Source organism: Perissodus microlepis, chromosome 5 (assembly GCF_051167445.1).
Source record: "Perissodus microlepis isolate ML-2025 ecotype Zambia chromosome 5, ASM5116744v1, whole genome shotgun sequence".
Lineage (NCBI taxonomy): Eukaryota > Metazoa > Chordata > Actinopteri > Cichliformes > Cichlidae > Perissodus > Perissodus microlepis.
This window is the reverse complement of record NC_140465.1, coordinates 34,607,715-34,629,804: the sequence shown is the minus strand read 5'-3', so window position 1 is coordinate 34,629,804 and position 22,090 is coordinate 34,607,715. Positions and strand designations below refer to the sequence as shown.

At 38.7% G+C, this 22,090-nt stretch overlaps 1 protein-coding gene and 1 pseudogene across 2 annotated transcripts; both read left to right on the top strand.

The window, feature by feature from the left end:
• Nucleotides 1-970: 970 nt before the first annotated feature.
• LOC146387748 (uncharacterized) lies at nt 971-11,220 on the top strand (annotated as a pseudogene). The gene is made up of 8 exons (XR_014800317.1): nt 971-1,086; nt 6,843-7,034; nt 7,229-7,533; nt 7,618-7,932; nt 8,788-8,814; nt 9,014-9,091; nt 9,386-9,441; nt 9,955-11,220. The product of XR_014800317.1 is annotated as an uncharacterized LOC146387748 (transcript).
• Nucleotides 11,221-12,616: 1,396 nt separating this feature from the next.
• Nucleotides 12,617-16,957, top strand: LOC146387747 (polymeric immunoglobulin receptor-like). Its single transcript, XM_084929733.1, has 5 exons — nt 12,617-12,656; nt 12,845-13,177; nt 13,595-13,903; nt 14,845-14,898; nt 16,860-16,957. Exons 1-5 carry the CDS (start codon nt 12,617-12,619, stop codon nt 16,955-16,957), a joined length of 834 nt encoding a protein of 277 aa, XP_084785859.1.
• Nucleotides 16,958-22,090: the final 5,133 nt, after the last annotated feature.

Here is a 22,090-nt window from a genome sequence, read left to right as displayed (position 1 = left end):
ATTGCCTTTCATTCTTTTGGTATCAGCCTTAAACTCACCCTTGCTTACTGTGCCCTATATCAGTTGAATTATCTTGAACAATAGCGTGAAGAATTTTGATTATGCATTTTGCATAAAAAGTGTGTAACTGTGCAAAAAAGTGTGCCATTAAATGATAATCTGTTTTGCAAACAAGATTACAAGAGATACACAAACTGTATTAAACCCAATTTTAAACCCAGTTTTGACAAAAGATGGTTGATTCAGTGACTTTCACTAGAAAACTGAGAATTTGGTTCAGAGAATAAAAAGTAGTGTTTTAGCTGTGTCATGTGAAGGCTGTGTGCAGGCAGGAGTGGTGAAATGGATGACCTACAGTGCAGACTCCAGAGACAAAACGTGAACTCAAAAAACAGCTTTAATGCTGAACTCAAAAGTAACAAACTTCAAATTATGAAAATAAACTCAGGCAGAACACACAGCATGAATGAGAGTAGATCATGACACTGACACAGAGAAACACAGGGCTAAAATACACAGAGGGAGCAATCAGGCAATGGGTAACAGGAGGGAAACACAGCTGGGGCAAATCAGGCCTAACGAGACAGGGGAAGCAAAACCAGACACATTAACATGAGACATTACTTCAAAAGCAGAACACTAAAACTCTAAAACAGAGAACCTAAACTAAGAATAATCCTACAACCCATAAGACAAAGCTAGAATATAATGAAATAAACAAAATCAAAGAACCAAAAACACAAAACACTGGGTGGACGACCCAGGCACCCTAACAAGCTGTCCGTCTTTCTCAAACTTACACATACCAATAACTTCCTCTTTACTAAAAATGAGAAGATGGCAGTGTGTGATGTTGAAAGGGGGCATTGAAAACAATTTCAAAATGGGAAGTACAAACAGGAAGGAGCAGCAAGAAAATGTAGGCTCCATAAAACATGAAGTTAAGAATAGACACTGGAGAGCAACTCAGCAGCCAACAAGCGAATGGGAACTAACTGCATTTGAATACTTTAGTCATAAAGATTTTAAAGAACAAAACAAACATAATGAAGTTACTTCTACTGCTCATCCTCTCACTAATGACAGGTAAAAAGATTACTAACCCTGATATTATATAATAATGAGTGCTGTACTGTATATTACATTATATGTTCTTATTATGGTGTTAAATCATACACAGTAGGACTTTTCACAGTTTGAGTTTGAGCTTTTTATTTTCTGCTTATGTACTGTCTTCATAACTTATAATAATTTACTTTGAAACAGGCCATCTTTTAGCAAAAATAACGAGTTTTCACAGAGTTAAATATGATTTGCAGACCTCATTTAATCCTCTAGTAAAACTAATGACATTATCACTCAGTAAAATACTTGTTATAAAAATGTTGACATTTACTTCTGATGATGCTGTTGCTACTACTATTGCTTTAAGCCAGTTTAGAGTGCAAAACCAAGCCAGGCTGAATTCAAAGTTGATGCCAGCCATGGGTGAAGCAATGTGGGAGACAGAGGATTACAGAAGCAAATAGTCTGAGTTCATTTTTAGCTGTTTTACAGCTTTTTTAACCTCATTTAGAAGAATTAGACGACTCTAACACTTAATTTCACATCTTTGTTATTTTTGTGAAATTCCTCTTTGCCAAATATTTTAATTGTAGTGTGTAATGTCCTATGAAATGGGCACTCATTATATATACTAAAACACCGTGTCTTCAAACTAGAAGCGTTTAAGCTTCTATTTTATTTAAAGTGTAAAGTTTTTTGTGTGTGTGTGTTTACGTCAGAGGTTTTGTGTCCAGGTTTAGGAAACGCCCCTGAGCAGATGTAAGAGGAAACCACATATTTGGAAAGGCAGAGAGTGAATAAAAACAATTTTAATGAACAATGTGTTTTAACAACAACATAACTCCAAGACAATAGAACAGGAACATGAGCTCAATGGCATCAAACAGGAACAGAAGAACACAACCAGTAAAGGCAAAATGACACACAAAAGCAAAAGGCAAAGTAAAACAGGAAGTGACAAGAAAAAGGAAAACTATAATGAGCTCATGATGTAACAAGCCAACTGTGACAGATTACAAGTAATTTTAAAAAAGAAAGAAAGAAAAAGGTCTCTATGCCCTCCTGTAGGCCCCCCACCCACAGGAAGCACTGTGGGGGTAGGGTGGATTGTGTGTTGTGGCAGCCGAGGGCAGAGACCCTGACGGACCGATCCCTGGCAACCGAGGCTGGATGTGGATGTGAAACATCAGCTCTCTGGTGGGGAAGGATCCTGAGTCAGTATGTGAGGTTGAGAGGTACCAGCCAGATATAATCAGACTCACCTCTACACACGGTTTGAGCTCTGGAACCAGTGTCCTTGTTGAGAGGCAGCAGGCTGGGGTGGGTAGCCTGGTGTCCCCTCGGCTTCCTTGCCTGTATGTCGGGGCTTTTGAATAAGAGGGTTTGTTCTCTGTGCGTCCAGGTCAGGGAACAGGTCCAGCCTGTCATCTGTGCAGAACAGTAGATCAGAGACAATGCATTCGACCTTGTTGCTCAAAGTATTCTGTGGGACATGGTCCACTATTATGGGGTATCTGGTCGGTTGTTGCAAGCTGTTTGGTTCTTATACAACTGCTGCAAGAGCCTGGTTTGCATTGCCAGCAATAATTTGGACTATTTCCTGGTGGGTTTTGAACGCTGCTCTTTGTCATTGATTGTATTCTTAATTCTTGTAGACAGAATTTCTAGGCATAGCCAGATGGTGGAAGGTTGTTCAGTGACTTGTGCAGTCACAGGGTCTTGTTCAGAGGGAAGCGGGAGGTCGATAGATGGATTGGTACTGTGGCTGCAGAGATGCGGCTGCTGTACCGCAGCTTCCATTGTGCAGAGAAGAGTGCTGTGAGAGCAGTGTTGGGGAGTAACAGAATACACGTACGAGCCCAGTTGTAAGTAAACTGTTAAGACTTGTTGTACACTGTGTTTGTGATTGTGGTTTGGGAACACGGTGTTGTATTCTGGTCTCATGCACGACAGACTACAGAATACCCCAACGGGGTAGTAAGGTTTATTAACAAGTCATGTGACTCAGATTGACTCTCTGTCATGTACAACAACAACAACATACAGCCTAACGTTCCGGCCCAACACTCACTTACTGGTGTCACACTCTAAAACGTCCTTGTAGCAACACAACCTACTGTGGAACACAACTCATCCTGTAGACCAGGGGTGCCCAATCCCAGTCCTCGAGAGCTACCGTCCTGCAGGTTTTAGATGCATCCTTGTTTTGACACACCTGAATCAAATGAATGGCTTGTTATCAGGCCTTTGCCAAACTTGATGGCATGCTGAAGAGGTAATCAAACCATTAGGGATGCATCTAAAAACTGCAGGACAGTAGCTCTCGAGGACTAGGATTGGGCACCCCTGCTGTAGACAATAATTCACATTATTACATCCCTTCTTTCTTTTTTTTTGAAAAAACAAAAGTCCTTTGTTTTTGTTTTGTTTTTTCTTCTTCTTACTGAGGGAGAAAACAATATGAAATACTCAAAGAATACAAAAGCATTCCACTATTAAAACATGTACAGTTCTGCAAACTATAGTGAACATTCATTTCCAAAGAATACACAACTCTTCCCTTCAGACAATACAGGCTGCCAAGTCCTCGTTATGTAACAGTCCTTGTGTCATGATTCGGCTGTGTGGCAGGCAGGAATTGGACCCAAACGCAAGCTCACGGAGGCAGGAATGAACTCAAAACAGCTTTATTGCTGGAGAGAAAAACCATACAAACTAAACTGGAAACTATAACGTATTACACGGAGAAACACACGGCCATGAATGAGGGAGAACGCGACACTGAACTGAGGGACACGTGGACATAAATACAGAGGGTTAACGAGGGAAGTGGGACCACACGGGGAACATAGCTGACACTGATAATCATAACGAGACACGGCAGGAGTAAACACAACACTGACGGGAGACTGTCAAAGTAAAACAGGAAGTACACAGAGGTGCAGACAGGAGGAGAGAGAGAGAGCACGGGGAGAGCACAGACATAATGGGCTGGGGAAACATGGAATAAAACACAAGGAGGGGAGACGAGGACTCACCGATACACAGATGGGCACACAGGGGGTAAAGTCACAAGGGGAAATCAAATAGGGAAAATCTTAACGGAACCACCCAGGAACCAAGGCATAAATAAAGAACAAAATACAAAACACACGAAAACTAAGAAAGCTGGGCCAACATGGCCCAGGATCATGACACCTTGTACCAAAGTGATGGAAGCACTGCAGCCTGGTCTCGACCTGACACCCCTTGAAACCTCGTCGGTCTTAATCTGCTGCTCACGAGTGTCTGACTGAGCTGCCACTGAGTGGCTCAGCGCCCCAATGTCTGTCATGGCCTCCTCATTCCCCCTCAGGACATTCCCAGAGTCCAAGTGCACCTCATAGGACCTCAGGTCAATAGTCCACTCTCCTGCTCCAAGAGGAATGGCGGTCAAAATGCTGAACTCTGACACTGTTCCGTAGCTTCAAAGAGTTCATGTCTCTTGCAGATCGGTCATAGCACACTTTTTGGTGCTTCAGTTTCATCGCAAACTCCTGCAGGGCTGGAATGACTTTCGGCCTCAGCAGGTTCATCCTGGTTGGCAAAAGGGTCTGTGTCCTTCTGCTGAGAAGCCTCTGAGCTGGGCTGGTCTCCAGGCCTTGTGATGGTGTTTTGCGATGGTCAAGAATCGCAAGATACGGGTCATGCTCTGCCATTTTTGCCTTGAGCCTTGCCTCTTTGCTGTCTTCACTGCCGATGCAGCTTTCCCATTTCTCTGAGGGTAACCTGATGAAGATGTTTTGTGCTGGAAGTCCCACAGTCGACTAAATCTCTCAAATTCACCAGGCGTATACTGTGAACCATTAACTGAATCTGAAATTTCTGAATGCACGTAAGCATTCTTTGCAACCGTTTGGGTTTCTTACAATGGTCTCTAAGGGTTTGTGATCACTGTGTACCAGAACTTTACTACCATATGTGTACTGATGAAACTTCTCCATACAGAAAACTACAGTTAAAAGCTCTTTTTCAATCTGGGCATAACCTTGCTCTGTACGTGTAAGTGCTCTACTCGCAAAAGCCACAGGCTTACGCTTCTGCACGAGTGCTGCACCTAACCCTTTGTCCGAAGCGTCACATTATGCCTCCGGGCAGTAGTATCTCAGGACCGGAGCCTCTGCTATACTCTCTTTCCGTCTCTGGAATGCGTCCTCATGTCAAGGCGCCCAGTTCTACTCACTGTATTTGTGTGTCAGTTGTCTCAGTATGTCGCAGTGGTCAGACAGATGTGGGCAAAACTTTGCTAAGTAGTTCACCATACCTAACAGTCTCTGTACTGCCTTCATGTCTGTAGGTCTGGACATTTGCTCTATAGCCCTAACTTTCTCTGGGTCTATTTTCAGACTGTTGCTTGTCAGCTGACGTCCAATGTACGTAGTCGCCTTCTGTTTAAGTTTAAACTTTTCTGCGTTCAACTTAATGTTTTTCTGCCTGCAATGAGTCAAAAACTTTCTCAGCTTCTCGTCATGGTAAACTACTACTGCTTCAGCATCTGTGTCTCCATGGTCAGTAATCAGCACATCATCTGCAATGATGTAGATCCCTGCCAGTCCATCCAAAGCTTGTGTGAGCTTTCTCTGGAACACTTCCGGAGCTGGACTTATCCCCATCGGCATCCTCAGCCATCTGTAGCTTCCAAACGGAGTCGAAAATGTTGTCAGGTAGCTCGACTCCTCCTCCAATTTCACCTGCCAGAATCCACTCTTCACGTCGCAGACAGTGAACACTTTAGCCTTTGACAGATCAGGCAGGGCTTTGTTTAAGGGTTTTGGATCAATGCACACCGTTAAGTTCCCAGTCTGCTTTTGGACCACAACCATCCCACTGATCCAGTCTGTGCTGCAGTCTACTGGTGTGATGATCCCTCTGCGCTGAAGATCTTAAAGCTCCTTCTTTAACAGAATATCTATTTCCTACCCAACGGGGTAGTAAGGTTTATTAGCAAGTCATGTGACAACAACAACCTACAGCCTAACGTTCCGGCCCAACACTCACTTACTTGTGTCACACTGTCACACTTGTACACATGGAGCCCGACTTATTAGACAGAGGTCTCTTTACTACGGTTCGGAGCTGTAAATTCCGACACCACTTCACATTTAAAGTGAATCTGACCTGCCAGCAAACAAGCTGCTCTCAGCTGGAAGTAAGTTCTTTTTTTAAAAAAACTAACATTAGCCTAATGCAACTAACTTGTTTTAGTTGTGGTAGCTACCTGGGTTATGTGCCACTAAAGTATCTTTGATGTACTATTGCTGTGTGATTTATTACTATAAATGAATGTTGCATTAACAACCTGCTAGCTGCAAATAATCATGTGCAGTTATGAAAGCAGACAAAAAGAAAACATCACCGATACAGGAATAGTTTTCTATGAGATCGCTGCAAAAGTGCAGCCTTACCTAATGTCCACCTACTGTTACTCATTTTAAATAAAGATTTAAAAATCTAGTTGGTGTTGGTATGGCGAATAATCTTCAGTAATAGTAATAAATCACACAACAATAGTACATTCATGTAGTTGTAAAAAGCATGATAATATATTAGTAATCCAAAGTATTCAGAATACGTTACTCTCATTGAGTAACAGAATACGTTGCAAAATACATTTTGAGGCATGTATTCTTTAATCTGTAGTGGAATATATTTTAAAAGTAACCTTCCTTAAATACCATCTTTGGACACCCCTCTGGGATTTTATTTCATGACCTTTATCATGTGAATGTTTGCTTTAGGTTGTGAGCTGCTGTCAGAAGAGAAGATTTGCACAAAACGATGGGTTGAATTCACCTGCAACCAAAACACAATTAGAAAATGTCAAATGACTAAGGCTTCAACAACTGAGCAAAACACTCTCAGAGTGATCATTAAGCAACATCAGACGAAGAATTCATCAGCTGACAGCAAGGAATTAGAATTTAAAATTGGTAAGAAGGAATAATTTCTTATTCACATTCATATATGTTGTGGCTGATTTTAATTCACTGAACAAATAACAGCAACAAAACACATTGGCCAACACATTCATAGTTTGGATTACTGCATCTAAATAAATGGATCATGTGAGCCTTTCCTTTCCAGAGAAAAAGACATTTGTGAGTAATACTTTTTTTTTTTCCAGCAAATCAATGCCCAAAAGCATTTCATCAAATTGCATACAGGACAGCTAAAACCACCATCAGATGTGATTATCCAGAAGACAAATACAAGTCGTGGATCAAGTTTTTCTGCAAAGGGAAAAGTTTCACCTGTGAGGACAATTTCTCAAGTCAAACAGGACATTTACTCCCTCAAACATCAGCCATAGCTTCAATATGTCCATCAGTAATGTGTCCTCTCGGGATGATGGTATTTACTGGTGCGGCGTAAGATCACCTGAGGGGATTCATCATGCTGCACTCGCAAAAATAAAACTAAGTATTAAAAGTAAATAACTTATGTTTTCCACTTTAAAGGTTTACATTTTATATTTAGGAACTACTAACGTATGTTTTCCTCTGTTTTCCACAGATATTAATAGCTTCACAAGATCACCAGCTGTTGGAGAGAACTTCACATACTGGTGTAAATATAACCAGGCTGTCTCAAATTGTACAAAATTTATCTGCAAGGGAGAAGATCCATCTATATGTAAACCTTTAGTAAGCACCAGAGATCCCAATAAGAACAAGAGGTTTTGGATGAATGACAATAAAGAAAAGAAAAATATCACCATGACAGTGAGAGAAGTGACAGTGGACGACAGTGGGACATACTGGTGTGGAGCAGAAAGCACCAATGAACACCAAAGTAACAGGTTCTTCAACAGATTGTCCCTGACTGTAGGTGAGCCGTGCTATTTTATTATCTGACCCTGGGTCATAATGCACAGCATATTAAAGCAGGCTCATTTTACACATATATTATACTTTTAATTCATTATTTATAATGTTTTATTTTTTGCAGTTTTAATAAAATCTTTTTAAAAATAAAAATATTAAAAAATAAAGACTTTTAATCGTAACTGTTAGCAAGAAAATGACTTTAAAAGAATTTAAAAGAAACAAATTGCCAAAAAGGTTCGACACAGAACGAGCTTCAAGAAAAGAGGATGTGCTTATACTCGGCACTAAAAATGTGTATTTTCTGATTATGAGGTATTACCACATTAGGTTAAAAAATGTTAAATGGACTGGTTCTTATATTGCACTTTTCTACTCTGAGCACTCAAAGCGCTTTATACAACTTGTTCATTCAACAAATCACACCCATTCACACAAGCACTTTTCTAAGTTTTCAGTGCAACCTAACTAACATTCTTACACATTCACACTCTGATGGATGCATCGGAGAGCAACCAGCGGTTAGTATCTTGCACAAGGATATTTGGCATGCAGACTGGGATCGAACCCAGGACCCCATCGAACCCCATCGAACACAAGACTTTTACTTGCTAACTTCACTTCACTTTACTAACATTACATTTTGTAGTGCCACTTTAAAAAGTGGAGAGGAAAACGAGATGGTAACCTCTAAGCTGGTGTCTAAAAATTATAAATATTATTTTTTTCAAAATTGATGATATTATTTTATCATTTAATTAAACTCTGTTAATTTAATGCCTCAAAGTAGAGTCTGAATGCACATTTGTTTCCTTCGGTTTCCACCAATCATTTACATCAGCTGTTTTTTCAACTACAGGACCCACTGCATCTGCTGAGAGTCATGGTGAGAGAGTACATGTGGTATCCTAAAACTTCTGCAGCTTATGAGAACTGGGAAAGTTTGTGGATGTTCATATAACATTTTTTATTTTTTTAATTTCTTAAAAACTGCTCCTTTCACATTTTCCAACAAAGACAGTTTGGGATGTCAATGCTGGGATGATGAATAATGCTGGAAAATTGTTGTTTGGTTTACGCTGCAGGCATTTCTGACGTTGGAATAGTTCTAATCATAATAACTGGGTTGGTGTATCTGGTCGTTTTCATCCTTGTCTACAGACGTAAGAACTTTCACTAAATCCTTTGTACATCATCAGTCACACAAACATGTTTGCTGCTTTTATCCAAAAAAAGAAAAAACACATCCCTGTACTTTTGTACAAATGCTATCTAACAATCTGCAGTATACATGATGCATGACATTAGCTGACATAGATTTTTTCAAGTTATGAAAGATATAATCTTTGTTGAGTTCTCATCATATCAGACATTTAAAAAAAATCAAACTAGAAAAAATGCAAATCTTTAACAGATAATTTTGCTTATTTCTTGATTTTCTGCTTCGTTTCTGCCAGAAATCTCCTTTTCAAAATGCAGAGGAGCTAATGCAGCATTGCAACATGCCAAAGAGGTTAGTGTGGAATTTTAATTTGTTTATTTATTTATTTTCATGTATAACTGGTGACAATCCAGGAAACATAGTTGAAATGTCTCCCCAGTTAAAACCTCCTGGACTGAACTGCAGACACACAGATGTTGGCTCATAAAAGCTTTTCAGGCAGACGTCTGTTATAAAGGATGAAATATATTTCACATTACGGCAATAATGAAAGAAAATATACATTCCTTTAAAATATATTTTACTGGCAACTAATGATTACAACTAATCAGCGCATTGCAACATAACCTGCTGCAATGGGTTTTTTTAATCATTTTGAAAATGATTGTAGGGTGTATTTATCATAAAACATGACAGCAATAAATCGTCATACAGATGAATAAACATCCAAAAGTTTTATGTGCGGTTACTCAGTATTAAATTTGAAATTAACTTTATTAACAGTTTTGAGGACATTCTATTTAAGTACTGCTTATCCTTAGGATTTTATATGAAGTTTTTAAACTATATTTTTTTATTTTGTAGTTGAAGGACTGTACGTATGAGGAGATACAGGAGCGCCCCCAGCAACCAGACCAGCCAGAAAATGCACTGACCTCGATTTATGTCACTGCTAGCGTTCCCACAGGTGTAGCTGCCTCACCACATTACGATTGCATCAACTTTCAAAGCTGCTCTGACAAAGCTGGTGGTGAGGCGCTGAAACGCAGCTCCTCTGCCTGTGAATATTCTACTTTGACATTAAGCAAATGTCCAACCAACCCGACAATCACTCAACCATCCAGACCAGCAGAGGAGAATCTCTACTCAGTAATCAATGAGCCTGAGCCAAAATGAAAATCAGATCAGCTGTCAGAATTTGTTGTAGTGAGAATGTGCTTTTTAAAGCATGTTATATTCTGTGGAGCTGGGCAGGTGTAGGTGTGTGGTGCTGCTCTTTCTTCCACTCTCTCTCTTTTTTCTCTCCAGGGCTCAGCTGCCGCTCTTTTCCCCAGTCGGCACCTGGACCCACTCAGCCATTGACCCCGACATTATAAAATCCAGGTGTTGTTTTCTAGTGTATGAAACCGAGGTTGAGAAAAAGAAGAGCCCGGTAATGTATTTTTGAGTTGTGTTTGTGGGAGCAGTGTTGAAATCTAGTGATGGGCAAATTAAGCTTGTTTTGAAAAAGTGTTTGTTACCCAGTTTTTCAACACAGTGCTCTTTGGCGGCATCTGGTGGCCAAGAATATGAAGAGCAGCTTGAATCTATAAGGAAAAAGATAAGATAAGATAAGATAAGATAAGATAAAACTTTATTAATCCCTCGGGTGGGTTCCTCTGGGAAATTCGGTTCCAAATAAGCACAGCACCGACAGAAGTTATAGAGTTACAGAATATTATATATATATATATATACACACACACACATATAAATACAAAGACATATATAGATAAAAATATACAAAGGGATAAATAGAATAAATAGGAATAAAATAAAAATAAAAATACAAGTGGATTGCACATTTCAAGTATGGAGTCTATTGCACCGTTGACTATTATGCTAATGACACTCGAGCTGAGTTGGCAGCTCGGGCAATCGGACTACTGTTGTGGTCCTCTTAATATGTTTTGGGGTTTTTTTTCTCTTTCTGTTTTTTGTGCGTGCATATTTCTTATGTATGTTTTTGGCTTGGCTTTTGACTTAAGATAACACAAGGTTATTATATTTGCTTTTTTATTTAGTAATAGAATGTTCTCCTTTCCTGGTGAATTGTGTCATGTTTTTTTTTCCTTTTTGTTTTGATATTGATATAACAGCACTGCTGTCTCTTTGTGTTGATAAGAATAAAGTTTATCATTTAAAAGTTTCTGTATTATTTTTGCTTGTTTCTTTCTCTCCCAGCTCTACTTTTGTTGCTCCCCACACCCTCCTCTGGTCTCCGTCTTGGGGACACAACAAAGAGTTTAGATGAAATCTGCAAATGATGTCATAATTGGTGGAAAGTATTTCACAGAAGGATGACTGGCTCAGTAATTTTATTTAGCACAATGACTGGTTCATAAACTGTGAGCTGGTCACACAGACTGTAAATAGCACATTGTGTGGAAGAAAGAAAGAGTCATAGATTCCTTTATCAATTCATCTATCAGTAATCGATCAGGGAATTTAAAAAAAAGAAACTAATAACCAGAACTTATCTAAACTAAGAACAAATCAGTCTGCTTTGTGCTGTCGACTCAACCACTCAATTAACCTTTACCAGGCCATTCTTTGACTCTCATCTTACTGTCAGTGACAAGTTAACAGGTCTGTGTATCACAGTGATGCAGTTAGCATCACTTCCTGCTTTCAAGATAAGTGTTTTTCTGCATGTCTGTGGTCATGCAGCAGTTTATTTGTGCCACTTCTTGATCCCACAGGTTTTTAGTTGGAAGTTAACTCATCGTTATTTTTGCTGCATTGCCAACACCAACCTCTCTCAGGGTTAGAACAGTTCCTGCTTCTGGCTCTGCTTCTGCAGAAATGATGCAGGCTCATTTTAGTTTACAGAGTTTACAGATTACATCAATTTACAGATGAAACTGGGCCTTAAACATCTGGTTTGCAGGATGAAAACGACAGATTTTTGTGACGTGAAATTAAAGATTTGATTAAATTGGCTTGGTTAGTGATTCACATTTACATTACTACTATAAATATTCTAAAACGATTTTAGAGTTCAGCAAACTACCTGATGTTGTGAATGAATGTGGTGGGAAACATGTCGCTTTCCCATCATTCGACATCTTGTCTTCGAGGTGTTTTCAGTCAAGGTTTAAGAGACTAAAATATTTTCTTTCATCTCCAGTTCAGACAGTGTTCAAATTTTTTGGAATCAGTGTCATTCGACATCATGTGGTCACATACAAATAAATGTTGCTTTGCTTTTGTGAAATATTCTTTATAGCCTAACTTTGACGTGATGGTGCAGTAAAAACTAAAAGTATGAAGCTATATCTGTCGTGCCGTCTGATCATTTCCTTTGTCCCACGCAACACTTACCTCATCTTTACTGCCAATGAAAATATCGTAACCTATGACAAAATAACATTACACAGAAAAGTTAGTGTGAGGAAACTTTAGGTATTATGTGGCAGAAATTTAAGCGACCACAGAAGAGCCAACGTGACAAAAGGAAACTAACTGCAGATCTGAAACCAACATAATGAACTTACTGCTACTACTCATCCTCTCACTGACGACAGGTAAAAACATTACTAACACATACTTACAGATATCTCACACTAAGCAACACTACATATACATATGTATGACACAGATGTCTGATTATCTATAGTGTTAACTGTATGAGAAGGGGTCCTACAACCAACTAAACACAGAAAATTCAATAACAGGACATCACAGGATACTAACATTTCTCTTTGATCTGCAGGTTGTGCTGCCTATGGTGAAGACGAAGATGGTGGTAATGATACAGATGGTGTGGAGGCATGCAAACAAGGATGGGTTCAATTCACCTGCAAATATCCTGAAGCAAATAAAAAATATGACCACATCGATGTAGTTATTCCCAATGGAACAAGCTTACAAAGCTCTCTGAAGGATGTTTGGGAAGATAAAGGAAGATTTTCTCTGTACCATGATACAAAACATAAAACTCTCATGGTGGGCATCAGAGAGCTTAAACAAAGAGACTTTGGGACGTACAGATGTGAATTTGATCAAAGCTCAAACAGATTTCCTGTCATAAAGAAATTGAAATCTGGTAAGAAATGTAATTATTATTATTGTTGTTGATGTTATTAGTACAACACAAGAAATTAATAACTAAAAACAGATTTCCTCACCTGTATTTTGGTATTATATAGTTTGTTTCTATCACACAACATAAATCATAGTTTGGAAATGTAAAGATTTATTACAGATTACAGGTTAAACACATGTTTACATTACTTTGTTTGTTTTTTAATCTCAGAAGTTACTTTACATCTCAGACTTTTGAAAGGAAATTTCACAGTTTGTTCATGTCTTCATCTGTTTCACACCTTTGTCAGCAGACGAGGAAGTTAAAAATGTTAAAGTAGTGTGCGACAAAGTACAAGTTACATGTTGTGATATAATGAAGCACATTCAAATACTTTATTGTCCTTGTTTGGGGGGTTTTGTCTTTATTTTTATACAGAAAAGTGCCAGCAACCATTTACTCAAACTGTGACCAGAGCAGCTAAAATCAAGTGTGATTATCCAGATGTTTATTTCAAGTCCTGGGTCAAGTTTTTCTGCAGAGGGGAGAATTTCACCTGTAAGGATATTTTATCAACAAAAGGTCAGACGTTAAACGGGAAATTCAGTCTCACAAACACCAACAGAGGCTTCGACGTGTCCATCAGTGGTGTTTCCTCACAGGACGCTGGTGTCTACTGGTGTGGAGTGGAATTAAATTATGGAAGCTACAGAGTTTCATTCAGACAAATAAAACTGGAGGTTGAAGGTGCTGTGGATTTATTATTAATCATGTATCATATATTTAAGTACATATATCAAACCAATTAAAAAAATCCAGGAAACATTTTTTCAGGATCTAAGAGTCAAAACATTCTGGTGTGTTTCTGTGAGGGACCAGTGTTACTTTACCTGATGTATATTTGATGTATGTCTTAATCTTCTGTTGGACAAATACAGTTAAATATTATTCTCACTGTTTGTTTATAGAGCCATCAACAGCATCACCAACTTTCACACAGTCAGCTGTTGTTCCTCACGAGAGCTCTGGTAAGAATCCGTGTTTGTCCACAAAGGGAGTGATGACTTTGAAGTCTCTAACATCGTCATGCGGGTCCTGTGTGAGAGCACTTTGGAGAGACATATGTCCAGCAGAGGAAGTCTGTAGTCAGAGAAACCCACACTGGGCAATGTGGTCATGAAATGTAGCAGCCCATACCACAGGCTGACATTTTAGTCCTCCAGTCAGATACTGCTGCTGCAAAGTGGTCTGCTATATTTATTTAAAGGTTTAGGCATGCCTAGATTTAGGAGAGCATATGCCCACACTCTAGGTGTAGACTGCCCTACTCGGACCCAGATATGGCCCAAATTACACACAAGTGCTGGGACCCACAGTGCAGGTCACACATGTGTCTCTTGGTGCATTACCACCAGTGAATGGTATGGAGCGAGGACCACAATGTTGCTCTAAGGGTTTCACCAAATTCAACTGGTGTATTTATCTAAATTATATCTATGATGGGCCAGTGTTACTTTTGCTACCTGATGTATATTTGATGTATGTCTTAATCTTTTGTTGGACAAATACATTTAATTATAATTCTCACTGTTTTTTTTATAGAGCCATCAACAGCATCACCAACTTTCACACAGTCAGCTGCTGTTCCTCACGTGAGCTCTGGTAAGAATCTGTGTTTGTCCACAAAGGGTGTGATCACTTTGAAGCCTCTAAGCCAGCAGACATGGTCCTGTGGGTCCGATGTAAGAGTATTTTGGGGAGACATATGTCCAGCAGAGGTAGTCTGTAGTCAGAGAAGCCCACACTGGGCCATGTCACCATGAAATGCAGCAGCGTATACCATTGGCTGCACATTTTAGTCCTTCAATGAAATACCGTTGCTGCAAAGTTCAAGGTGGTCTGGTACATTTATTTAAAATGGCCATAATCTCTCCTTTGTTTAAGCATCCCTGCATTAAGGAAGGCATATACCCACACTCTAGATGTAGACTGCCCCACTTGGGCCCAGATATGCCCCAATTCACACACAAGTACTGGGACTGGGCACATGTGTGATCACAGTGCAGGTCACACATGAGCCTCATGGTACATTACCACCAGTGAATGGTATGGAGCGTGAGCTGAATTTAGATTAATTACAGCTCGATTCCTAAAAATGTTGTTTTGATTGAGTATTAAAGGGCCGTACAGCGGTTCCTCCTTCTAAAAATAACCCAGGACAGGTGAAATCCAGAAAGTAGCCAACTTCATTTTTTACAATTAATATAGATGTTTTAAGGCTGTAAAACCCCTCACGACACACTTTATACACTTTTCTATGACAGGCGTGAACATTTTCACACTTTTCTGTCTTGTTTAAACTCTCAAAGTTCAAACCTTAGTAGAAAAATAAGTCCAGTATTATAGAACGAAACCAAAGATCAAACCCTGTTTTCAGGTCCAGAACATGGGAATAGAGCAGCTGCCAGAGAATTCAGCATTAATGAATCAATGGTACAGACGTAGAGGAAGCAAGAAGAATGAATTGAGTAAAGTTTGACTTATCTGACTGTTTTGTTTTGCTTAATGTGCCTTATAATCCGGTGCGCCTAATGGTCTGAAAAATACGGTAATTTCTACGTTCCTTTAGCATGTCCAGAAGTCAGACTTTTTGTCTGATAGTTATCATCTTCCTCTGCTTTCAGCAGACAAAACGGTGCGAAAAGTTTCATCGACATTGTTGTGTTTGTTGGGGAGAAAACTTACAAACATACAGCACAGTACTTCAGAGTCACACTGCTAGCGATGGAAGAATTATGTAAATTTGACAAGCTGAACAGGAGACACAGCATGGAGGAGATTGAATGAAAATGGTCTACAGTCGATCAGGACGCAGAACACAATGTGTTGTAAAAAATAAAAAATAAAAAATAAAAACAACCCATGCAAAATTGCACAAAAAAATCCGCAAAACAGCGAGGCTTCAAAAAGTGAACCGCTTTATAGTGAAGGACCACTGTTTTGCCCAAAAATATGTTTAAGTGAATATGAACTTAGTTGAACTCTAAACTGAGCTGATTCAATCTCACATAGAAAACTGAGTTTTAAGTTCCAGAACATTACAATTACAATGACTTTAATGTCTGTGTTGTTAATTAACACTTGGGAATCTACCAGGGATCAGTCCATTGTTTAGTCCACCTCAGCAGGTTAGCACAGAAAAAACTGGTGCAGATGCAAAAAGAGGTCATGCAAACAGAAAGATGATCCAGTCCTGCTGTGAGACAACAGTGCCAGCTACTGCATTGAGTTTTTGAATTTTAAACATTATAAAGTGTAGCCTGAAATTAGAGCAAATGCAAATAAGACAGTTGATTTATGTAGCTTTGAGATTAGCTAGACTCAGTAAGACTGTTTTGGTGATTGGTTGCGGAAAAGATGTTGACATTTTTATTTTATTTTTTAAAGGTGTACATTTTTATTAATCTATTGAAGATTTAAAAAAATATAGAAGTTAATGTTTCAACATGTGAACATATTATAAAAGTAAATGCTGAGTTTGAATCAGTAACTCTCTAAAGACAATTAAAAACTATATTTAGTCCCTTTAAGAATATTAAAGTGATTTCAGACTCATCTTCACATAGTTTGAAACATGATGCCAGCTGGAACAGACATTTTTCCATCAGTGTCTAAAGTTTATACCCTTTTGTTTATTTTGCAGGTGTCTTCGAGCTGGTCATTACTGTAATGAAGTGTATAACTGTGCTGGTGCTTCTGGGAGTTTCAATCCTTATCTTCAAACGTGAGAATGTTCATTAATCTCTGTCAAATTGTAATTGTGTGACAGCAATAATGTGTGTGATGGTTATTATGTGTTGTTGAGCTAGAAATTCAGTAGTAAAAGTTTTAGGTAAAAATGTTTTACCTTATTTGCAGTTTTAAGTCCAATTTGTCTGAATAGCATTTATTGTTAGGATTATGAATCAACTATTTCAACAACATTTTTCGTTCTCTTGTTGAAGGACTGTGTGTTCAAGGAGATACAGGAGCGCCTCCAGCAGCCAGAAGATGCAGCAAACTCAATTTGTGTCACTCCCAGCATTCCCACAGATGTTGCTGCCTCACCACATTATGCTAGCATCAACTTTCAAAGCTGCTCTGGTAGTGAGCACTGAAACCTCTGCCTGTAAATATATATTACAATCTGAAATTAAGCAAATTTCCAACCAACCAACTGTCTCTCAACCATCCAGACCAACAGAGCAGAAACACCACTCAGCAGTCAATGAGCCTGAGCAATAATAGACAGCTCTGCCACTTAGTCATTTTTGAGGTTATTTAATATAAAAAATGTTGTACTCATTAATATCCATAGATTAACATGTAATTACAAACAAATCTGGGTAGTTTATAATGTGCCAGCTGGTTAACTGCTGCTGAATATAAGCAAAGATGATGACAAAGCGATACTCGCCATGGAAGGATTTCTTGCTCCTGATAACGCTCCAGTGCTCTGCAGAAAAACCCCGCTCAAAAACCTTACACACTTTGGCTAACTCCTTAACTCCAACATCCCTGCTCTCCTCCCTCTGGTGTTCATTGACCTCATTCAGTTGCTTGGTGATCAGTCTTAACTTAAATCTGACCTCGCATTTTAAAGAGCTGTACAAATTATTCGGACTAGTGTGTACCACCTCCAGGAGCACCGAAATTAGACTTTAAAGTCCATGATTTATAAGTTCATTCACCAGGATTAATGTAATTGGGCCTCCACTGAATCTTTCTTACTTTGAATTGTTGTTTGGCAGGAGACTGTGTGTTGGACCTACTTAAGGAAAACTTAGAGTAAGACCCAAAAAAAAGTTGCTTGGCCTGAATACTTTGCTCGAGGCCAAGAATTTCAGCAGCTTATGTTCAACCTGCAGAACTGTGCAGGTGGACAGAGGGAGGGACAGTATCTGGAGTGGGCAGTTAAATGGTAATGGTAAATGGTCTGGTTCTTATATAGCACCTACTCTTTCTGAATACTCACAGCGCTTTTTCTGTGTAAGTGTTTTCTGTCTAACATTCATATACAATCATAATGTGAATGTACGTGTGTGTCACAGAGGCCGAGATTTGCTACAGAAATATTTTATAATAATGCATGTTTTAAATGGTCATTAAAGCCATTGTTCATATTTACATTTCATATTGTGTTTTCCTTTTTCTTAGCTTCTGTGTATTGTGCTGGGTTTAATGTCACATCCTACTTTCTTATGTAGCCTAAATGTGAAGTTGCTTTAAAAAGAAAAAACAGGAATACATCATGTAGTTCACGTGCCTGTGTATTGTCACCAGCACTGCTGTTGCCATGTTCCACAGTAATTAGAAAAACTTGTAGCTTCCTGCCGTTACCACTGATTCAGTTTACATTTAAGATCTGTGCAGGGCAGCTGAAACCCATTCAGTAATTATGCTGTCACCAAAGTTACTGATGAATTAAGATGGAAATGTCATATTGAACATGTTAGAAAAAAGATGGTTAAAAATATTTATATTTCGAGTAATGTCAGAGATACTAGATTATAAAGCAATGCGTATTTTATATTTCTCACTAATTTCCCCCAATCTCAATTATTGTGTTGAAGTGTGGGGGAATACATATGTAAGTAATATAAAACCTTTATACTTGTTACAGAAGAAAGTGGTACGAATGATTCATAATGTTAAATACAGAGATCGTACAAATGAACTGTTTATAAAATTGAAATTGCTGAAATTAGAAGATTTGGTGAAATTACAGACATTATTAATTATGTTCAAGGCAAATAATAATACATTACCTCTTAAGTTACAAAGCTTGTTTGTATTGTGTTCAGGAAGTGGGGACAGTGAAGGAAGTTTTATTTTAAGCATTAGTCTACCAGGACCACAAATCACAACAGCAGTCGCCTCAAGGCGCTTTATATTGCACAGTAGATACAATATTGTATTGTACAATAGTCCTTCTATTATTGTACAATAATAGATACTGAGAAAAACCCAACAATCATGTGACCCCCTATGAGCAAGCACTATGGCGACAGTGGGAAGGAAAAACTCCCTTTTAACAGGAAGAAACCTCCAGCAGAACCAGGCTCAGGGAGGGGCGGGGCCATCTGCTGCGACCGGTTGGGGTGAGAGAAGGAAGACAGGATAAAAGACATGCTGTGGAAGAGAGACAGAGATTAATAACAGATATGATTCAATGCAGAGAGGTCTATTAATACATACTGAGTGAGAAAGGTGACTAGAAAGGAAAAACTCAATGCATCATGGGAATCCCCCGGCAGCCTACGTCTATTGCAGCATAACTAAGGGAGGATTCAGGGTCACCTGCTTCTGTCTTGCTAGTTTGCGCTGCGCTCAGTGGATCTGCACTCGACAGTGCAGCCTAGGCGAAGTAGTCGAACGCAGATCCACTGAGCGCTCAACGCAGACAGCATTGTCAGAAGAAAAGTTGATAAAATAAATTTTAAAAAATTGTATTGTTCGATACATATGTGTACCGAACCGAAAGCACTGTATCGAACGGTTCAATATCGATACGAGTATTGTTGCACCCCTAATAGATAGATAGATAGATAGATAGATAGATAGATAGATAGATAGATAGATAGATAGATAGATAGATTTTAGTTGGACAGGGTGGGATTAAGTGAGCGTATGCTTCTTCATATTTCTTTTTGACACCTCTGCTTTACATAATAGATTTTTAAAGATGAATGTCATTTGGTTTTTTGCTTTTGAACCACAGATTCACGACAGGGTCATTCCTGCTGTGGCTCTCTGTTTGTATGTGATGGTGTTGTTACTGTTTCAAGTCACTTCAACCAAATCGTGCTACAACAAGTCAGCTAAGCTGTTATTAAACTGTTATTGAGTTGACATCTTTATTTACTCTTACTGACTGGGGGAAAAGGAGCAATGGATCATGAAGAAAAATCTGTTTTGTTGTTATGTGTTATGTTAGATTGTCGCTCTGCATTCATAAAATCTGAATGCATGACTACTCATATTCATCTATGTCACGCAACATTCAAGTCACATTTGCTCTGCACTGCATAAATTCAAGCCAGTGATGAAGAACCAAAAACTGCAGTTCCTCTAATGACCACCTGACGTCGTCTTCATAGCGATTGGTCCCCAAAGACGTCTGTGTTAAAACACTCAACTTTACAGAAGAAATAAAGATGTTTTGTTTGCTAATGTCACATTGAGAATGATACTCAAGGAAGATTAATACAACTGAAATATTTAATATACTATAACAGTATTTCTGATGATAATTAGCACGGCCCACAGCAGGTGTTTTGTGTTCTGCTGAAGCTCCTCGAAGACAAACTGTCAGCTTTTGCGTTTTTTCAACAAAACATTTTATTTTAAGCTTGTTGTTCATCATCAGCACCTTGGTAGCAAGCCAACCACCCAGCTCTAGGTATAAGTAATCACTTATGCCAACTTGTACACAACTGGCTGCATGTGGATTTATAAAAAAGTGTGCACGTGTGTGTGTGTGTGTGTGTGTGTGTGTGTGTGTGTGTGTGTGTGTGTGTGTGTGTGTGTGTGTGACTGCTCTAAAATGTACAGCATATGCAGCCTTTTGTTACCATCTCTCGCTGCATTCAGAATAAATGTTCTAAACAAGTGAATGCATTTGTTTTAAAATTCTGTATCTGTCCTCTTGAATTTTGATTTTTTTTTTCTATCACATGCTTGTGTCTGTAAGTATGGAATAATTTAAGGTATTTGCAGTTCATCTTTTAGTTCAAAATGAAGTCATCGTTGTTGCAGCTACCTCTCCAACACTGCCTTCTTCCAGAGTTAGACCACGTTCTACTTTAACCCTCTGTTCATCTAACCTCAAAGCAAAGAACCAGGCACAGTTAGAGTGTTTTCAGAAGAAAAGGGGACGCAACACAGTGGGATGTTGTGAAAAAAGATTGCATAACCAGTGTGTCATAGACTTCCTGTCATTTTCTTTCTCTCATACACCACATCATGTATACAATGAGAGGATGCAAAGTAAGATGAGAAAAGAGTTGCGTTCAAAACAAAATTAAGAACAAAGGTATTATATGAGAGAAATTTACGAAACAACACTAGCGAGCGACAGACTGAAGAGACAAAGTGACCAAAGGAAACTAACTGCAGACTTCCAAAACCAACACGATGAAGTTCCTGCTACTCGTCGTCTCTCTGATGACAGGATCACTAAAGATCCTGTATATGCATATATATATGTTTACTATATTTCAGTGTCTGAACTATTTATCTACAAGTCCTAACTGTATAAGAAGGACGTCTACAACCAACTGAAGTTCTCAGACACACAAATTCAATAACCGTACATCACATTTCTCTTTGCTCTGCAGGTTATGAGGCCTTCTTTGAAGTGGCTACATATGCAGCATGATGGGTTCAATTCACCTGCAAATAACCAAAAACAAATAAAAAAATATGATTATATTGATACATTTATTCCCAGCAGAACAACCTTAGCAAGATCGTGGGTACTACAAATGTATTTTATCAAAGATCAAACTTATGTCCTGTCATTAAGAACGTGTTATTGGAACCTGGTAAGAAATGTGTGGATGTTGTTAAGAAGAAGTAGTAGTGATAGTAGCAGTACATGTGGTGTTTAACTATTCTTTAGTAGCTAAAAAGAACAATAAACAGTTCCAATATAATGAAAAACTTTCGCTTATTGTAATCAGTTTCGGATCATCTTTTCTGGAACTAAAAACTGAAACTCAGAGTTACCATCTTTTGAGTTCCTCGAGTTTAAATTTACACTTACACTTTGTTGAAGCTGCTTTCTGGAACACAGCCCCGGTCTTCAGCTCTCAGAAATCTATATTACAAACATTTCATCAGGTTTACCAGCTAAAGTGGATCTGTTATATGTTTTTGTGACTTTTTTCACAT